This window comes from Nothoprocta perdicaria, unplaced genomic scaffold, assembly GCF_003342845.1.
Source record: "Nothoprocta perdicaria isolate Ctin4 unplaced genomic scaffold, notPer1 scaffold_16, whole genome shotgun sequence".
NCBI lineage: Eukaryota > Metazoa > Chordata > Aves > Tinamiformes > Tinamidae > Nothoprocta > Nothoprocta perdicaria.
The window spans coordinates 6,714,674-6,720,848 of NW_020454760.1; the positions used below are offsets into that span (position 1 = coordinate 6,714,674).

Sequence of the window (6,175 nt, forward strand, 5' to 3'; positions counted from 1 at the left end):
CCTTTGGGGGTGTCACCAGTAAAGGAGGGACAGACGTGCTACAAGCTGGCACCGCTCCACATTGTTCAATCCAATCACAACAGGGGTTGAAGCTGTTGCATCTCAAGGGCAGGAGGATATTTTATTTCTTCTTTTTAGCTGTCCGGTTTTGGTCAATCTGTAATGAGTTCTAGGCACTGATGAACTGCTGGAATTAAAAGGGCTCTCAAAGTTTTCCCAAAATTTTGGAATGTACCCAGCGCAGCGTTCATAAGCTATCGCATGACATACGGACAGAAAAATGCCATTGAGCTGCATGTGAAACCTCAATTCACTCCGCCAAAAGTTTTTCCATTTGCCTTCTTCATTCCCGTTGGAGTCACACTCCCTGAATTTAATATTTTCAAAAGGAGAAAAAAAAATTCCTTTGAACTTTATTTTCTTGGATATTAAGCACTTCCAGTCAAGCAGAGCTCCGATGAGTCTCTGAAGTGAAACACTCCACCAGCAAGTCCCTCCGGGAACAACTTCAGATGCTATTTATTTAATGTTTTTACTCTCATTGAAGACTGTGTCACAGAAGTCGTCAACAGCGTTTTCAGTCCAACAGAGCTCCTCAGTATGACTGTCCTGTGAGCCGGAGCATTTTCCTTCCCCAGACAGCCAACATACTTACAGACTTGCTCACATGAATGTTTCAGAAGTCTGCAGTATATTTTAAAATTAACCTGAGATTATTAAAAATGAACACCCGCCATGACAGTGATGAATGTTTTTCCAGGCTTTTCTCTGAAATCCTAATATCCAAGTGTTTCTACACTTGATTCCAATCATCTCCAAATGGTAAAGAATGGGATAAATTGCAGCTGCCCTTTCATGAAGATCTGAAAAGCTGTTTTTAAAGATCTGTCCTGTGGTCCCATCCTACTGCAGCTACAAGTTGCTCTTTTTCTTAATGCCACTTATTAAGGGGATCGCCAAGAAGGCAGGGCACGTGCCCATTCCTCTTTTGAGTAAAACTAGTCTGTTTCGAACCTCACACTTACATTAACTTATTAAGATGCTACCAAAAGGAATCTGACTTCAGAGAGGAAAAACTGCAGCAAGACAAGGACGGACATGTCAGGGAGAAGCTGTTTTCTGTGCAAGTGTCCACAGCTTTTGTTTTCCAAGGGAGGGAGGAGCGACGTGGCCCTGTTCCCATTTAATCACTCAAACAGGAGCCAGGAACTGCTCATTCCAGTTACAGCGCTGACATGGCCACCGTCCTTGTTCTGCCTCTTTATCCGGCAAGCTCAGTGCATCACGAGACCACGTTCTTGCAGGACCTGGTGAAAAAGAGCTCCCGTTTTATTGTGGGCCCATAAGGGACCCACGAGTATCTACAACAAACAAACAAAGAACCCCCCTCGGATGACTCCCTCAGTGCACTGAGTTTGAAAGTTGGGGAATCAGGCAGCTAGGAAGGAGGAAAAGCAACAGGTGGGGTGGGAGAATTGAGGTTGAATGTGCAACCCTCCCAACTACTCCTTGTTGAATGAAACCAGAGTAAGGATGTTGGGAACACCCTCCTGGTGCTCCTGTGCATCTGGGGGGCTGCGCATACTCCTCCTCTTCACAAAATGCAGCTGGCCAAATTGCTCCATGGGGGCATCCGTCACCGCTGGCAGTTCTAGCTGCAGGTGCAGGTCTCGAGCGAGCACATGCAGGCTGTTGATTCAAAGCCTTAAAACTGCACAGAGGTGGCTGGATTGTGACAGGGAGGGCATCCCCACCTCTTCCCTCAGCCCCATTCCCAACACAGAAGCTGACTGCCTAAATTGTTTTAGTGAGGGGGTGCTAGGATATTTCAAAGGCAAGGTCACAAGAGCTTCTGATGGGGGCAAATAAGCGTGTTTGACTTGCTCTTGGATCCTGCATAACCATTTTGACCAAAGTTTGCCAAAAGCTTTGACCTGAGGAGGATCTAGCATGGAAAATACTAGGGTTTTACGATGAAAAATGTTACGTAATCTTAGTAACAGGCTGTTGTTTTAGCTTCTTAAACAGACTTCCCTGGTTTCACGAAGAAGGAAACACCTTTCAAACTGGGCCTACTGCCCATATATACAGCAGGCTAGTACTCTATATATGATGAGAATGATCCCATGAACCTTTCAAAACATAGTACAACAGGGAACACAGAACACAATACATGTATGTCCTAGCTCCAATGATAACGCTGGGCAAGCACTAACCTCTCCCAGGCTCCCATTGCCCTCTCCATTCCTCCACACCCAACGGAGATGCTATGGGGGTCAATCAGCACCACTTAGTACTGAAGCCAAATAACCACAAGACGGGACAAAAAATCACTGCCACAGAAAACGCTGCACGTGGTGGTGGCCACCCCACCTCACTCCCACCCAGAGCAGACCTCAGCCCCGCTAAGCTGATAGGGGAATTTGCTCAAGGCAGCCTGGCTGCTGTTTGCACACACCCTGTGTGTACAAGGAAGCAACGCAAGGAGAAGCTCCTTCATGAAGAGTTAAGCCTGTCCCATATCCAGGGAACTTTGTTTTCCAGACAACGTGACAGGTATGCTGCCAGCTTTTATATTCCAGTTATCAAAGAAGGTCCTCCAAAACTAAAATGCTCAGATTCCTGAAGAGCTCTCAGTGGGAAGCAAGTACTTAGCATTTCTGAGAATCCAGTTCTTTCATATGAAATTCAAAACAGACTTTAAGGTTAGGGCCTGGCACCAAAACCAGCCTTAATATCCAGATGCAGCATTAGTCTTTTATAAAGAATGTGTAATGTCTTTAAGCAGTTTCCATTCCTAACTATGGCTACGTACGGAAATGTGTTTAACTTCTTGGGGCTTTTTTTTTTCTGCCAGACACTTCTTCTAAACAGAACGATTATTAAATTCATATTCCAAGCCTTTCTATAATATTACAACCACTTTTCTCTTTTGAAGTGCAATCCTGTTCTCAAAACGGACTCCGGGAAGGAAGGGAGAAGCACTGTGAGACTGCACACGTGTCGTGTCTCCAAAGCCTCGCACCTTGCTGGAAGCACCCCTGGGGGCTCCACAAAATCTGCCTGATTGCTGGGGCCAGGAGCTGCTGTCAGTGATCACTGTGCCTGTCAGCAACCAGAGGAGCGCACAAGTGCTGGCTCCGGACTGCCTTTGCTTAGCATCATCGCCTGGCCGACTCTACCTGTTAGAAACCAACCTTGATGAAGGTACAAAAGAGAAGTGCATTTGCTTTCTTCCCTTCCACTAGCTGCCTTGCTCTGACAAGGTCTGACAAGCGCCGATGGCACCGAGAGGCCTGTTTCTGGCACCGAGAAGCTTGTTTTTGACACCACCGCGCACAGCCGCTATGCCGGGCGTGCTCGAGGAGCAGCCTGTTGACTCATGTGGGTGATCCAGGACGGGTTATTCCTGCAGCGTTAGCTCCCAGTGTAACTCAGACGCTGCCTCTAAACCTCGGTAAGCGCTTCAGCTCGCCGCCCGGGTGGTTGTTTCACCGCATGAGGTATCCAGGCGCTCGGGGGCAGCAGCTCTGCCCTCACACTGCTCACTTCAAACCACGAAACCAGGAGGCCTCCAAGCCCCGTTAACCTCCCTATGAAGGCAGGTTCACCCAGGCACTTGTGCGACCAGAGACCATCTCGATTCCCAGAAGAGACCTCAGCGGAGAAATTGCTGAGCTTTCAATTTCACACGGACTCCCTCCACCCTCTCCTCACATCCAGCCTCTCCAAAGCCTGTGTTAACTGTCCCCCAAACGCCACGTGCTGCCAAACACCCACGGCTGATTAGCCTCTCTCCCAGCTCTTGGTGCGCCGGGCAGAAGAGCTGTCCTGCTCTACCACTCCTATGAGCACTTGTCATCCAGCTGCTTACATAAGCCCGTGACCTCTGAAATAAAAACATTTGTTTGAAGTTGGGTAGAGCTGGCTGGTTGGAAGGGGAATTGGAGAGCAAAATGATTTAAAAAACAGGCACAGAAGCAAATTTCCAGAATATGTCCTTTTGGTTTTCCTTTCAAGTTTGCTATTTCCTCTAGTCAACCACCAGCTCCCCATCAAAGAAAAAGCCTCTAACAGCACAGTCGTTTTGTTTAATATTTCCAAATAACCTCCATGAAACAAGGCTACCATAGCTCATGCAATCATCTATAGCTTTACTAAGCACAGATCATAATGATGTAAGTAACAGGAAAAAAAAAAAAACAAATTAGTAGCCAGCTCTCCAGTTCTGCACTTATTTAAGCCTTTGAAAAGCGGTGTTAGGCATCGCAGGTTGCAAATATTTATTTAAAATTTGCTACTAGATGCATAAATAATAAGCCCAAAGAACCTGGTATTCCTATCATGCCAATTCTTAGCACTGTAGCGCCTTACTGGTTATTAAAAATAGCTTCATTTTAATCTGTAAAGGTCACGCTTTTCTTGCTTTGTGTTGCTTTCTCAAGCAAATTTACCCTCGTGGGCAGCGGGAGGAGCGTTTTTAACCCCTCTTCACAACGGTGGTTGGAAAAGGCACTTCACAGAGCTGCAGCACCCCTGAAGGGTTAGCATTGACTGTGCACCTTAAAGTCTGCTGGGGTGAGCTGAAAGGTACCTGGGGTACCTTTCAGAAGAGCTCATTCCAGAAAGAGCTCCTGTCACAGCCTGATGCCAACTCCTGGCAGAGGTCGTGGCTCCAGAACCAGCTCATGCCTACGGCAGTGCAATGCACCCCCTCACACGGGCAGCTTTGTGAAGGGCAGGAACACTGCTACACTTCAAAAAAAATGACCCCAGATTAGACTAACCTTGTGAAGCCCCACTTGGAGTGAGGGGCTCTTTCTCATGCCTGTCTCCTGGGAAAGGCTGGACTTGGGAAATATTCCCCAGGACTCAGTTGCCACAGCAAGTGTTGGAGCTCTGGAGAAAAACACGCACTATGGCTGCTTCCTTCCAGAAATGGAAGGAGAAAGGAAAGCAGAAAGGAGATAAAAAATCACACCGTGCATCCTGCTCACCTGTAATGTGGCAGACCTAAGTTTCGTGACCTAGCCACCACATGGGAGCAACCTTGAGCCAGGGCTGATCACCCAGGGTCACTCTCATCCTCAGGCTTCTCAGAGCAGTGACACTTCTCTGAGGCCCAGGAGAATTCCAAAGAGTCCCAAACTGGCTTCAAAGTGGGACCATCTTGAAAGGAGCGCTAGGAGTCATAAGCGTCCCTGCTTATCCATGGCCACAAGGGTGGCTCCGTGCACAAGGGTGTCCAGAGCTGGTCATGCAGCAGTTTCAAGGACATGGTGCCACCACTGGAGTATAGATTTCTCCATACTGGAGTAATGAAGTACGGATCACTCCTAGCAAGCAGCAGGTGCCGATTTGACCCCTGTCTGGTGAGGTGGCTCTAGCACTCGGGTCTACCCACTTCCACCCAGAAGGATCCATCCCTGATGCACCAGGGCCGGTTATTAAGCGGGAATCAACTGAATCGTCAAGAGGGCAGGGAGCAGTGGGAATTCCCCTAAAAAGAAGCACTGAGAAGGGTTTGTGATGTGAAAGGCAGCCCTTGTGGGCACCATTTCCCCTTCACTTGCTCAGCACTTCCTGCCCGGCTGGCCGGCCGGTGTCTTCCTTATGTAAGGAGCTGCTGAGGTTACTGCCTCAGGGCTGCTGGATCCCCCGCCCAGGACTGGCTCCCGAAAGCCAAGGTTTGTAGCCCTCAGTGCAGCAAAGACCAGACTTCCGCAAATAACCCCCAAATAACCACAGAGCCCCATGCCAGAGTTCCTGGATGCTTAACAGCTCCGCTTGGCGAGGAATGCAACAGCAGGATTCGGCTTCCCCATCCAACCACACAAGCTGTTTTGCTTATCAGACGCCTGAATTTGGCTACAACTGCACAAGAGGAGTGCCTGACAGGGATGCAAAAACACGACAAATTCCGTGACAGCTTGGAAAAGCCGCTAGTCACCAGGCAGGCGCAACCACGAAGCCCTAAAAAGACGGCGGCAAAGCAACGCGGGCCCTGGATAAGCTCCAGGCGGGCAGCGCGGCGCTCGCTCCGGCGCCCGGTGCGCGCCCTTACATAAGGCGCCGGGCCGGGCCGGGCCGGGCTCGCGCTGCAGGTGCGGCCCGATGCGGTGCTCGGGGGGGGTCGCGGCTGTCACCGGGCACGGGCCGCTCCGTGCGGGCCGCC

General features: G+C 49.4%; 1 protein-coding gene and 1 long non-coding RNA gene across 2 annotated transcripts in view; one reads left to right on the plus strand and one right to left on the minus strand.

Annotated features, from left to right (window-relative positions):
* Nucleotides 1–244: 244 nt before the first annotated feature.
* On the minus strand, nucleotides 245–4,864 carry LOC112944078. The gene is made up of 2 exons (XR_003248708.1): nucleotides 4,788–4,864; nucleotides 245–1,307 (listed from the first exon to the last, which is right to left on the minus strand). It is a non-coding gene; the product is annotated as an uncharacterized LOC112944078 (long non-coding RNA).
* A 454-nt stretch (nucleotides 4,865–5,318) lies between these two features.
* Nucleotides 5,319–6,175, plus strand: part of CABLES1 (Cdk5 and Abl enzyme substrate 1) — a 59,205-nt gene continuing 58,348 nt past the window's right edge. Inside the window, exon 1 of the mRNA XM_026035507.1 lies at nucleotides 5,319–5,372. Within this exon, the coding sequence (XP_025891292.1) occupies nucleotides 5,319–5,372 (54 nt within the window). The remainder of the gene's footprint in view (nucleotides 5,373–6,175) is intronic.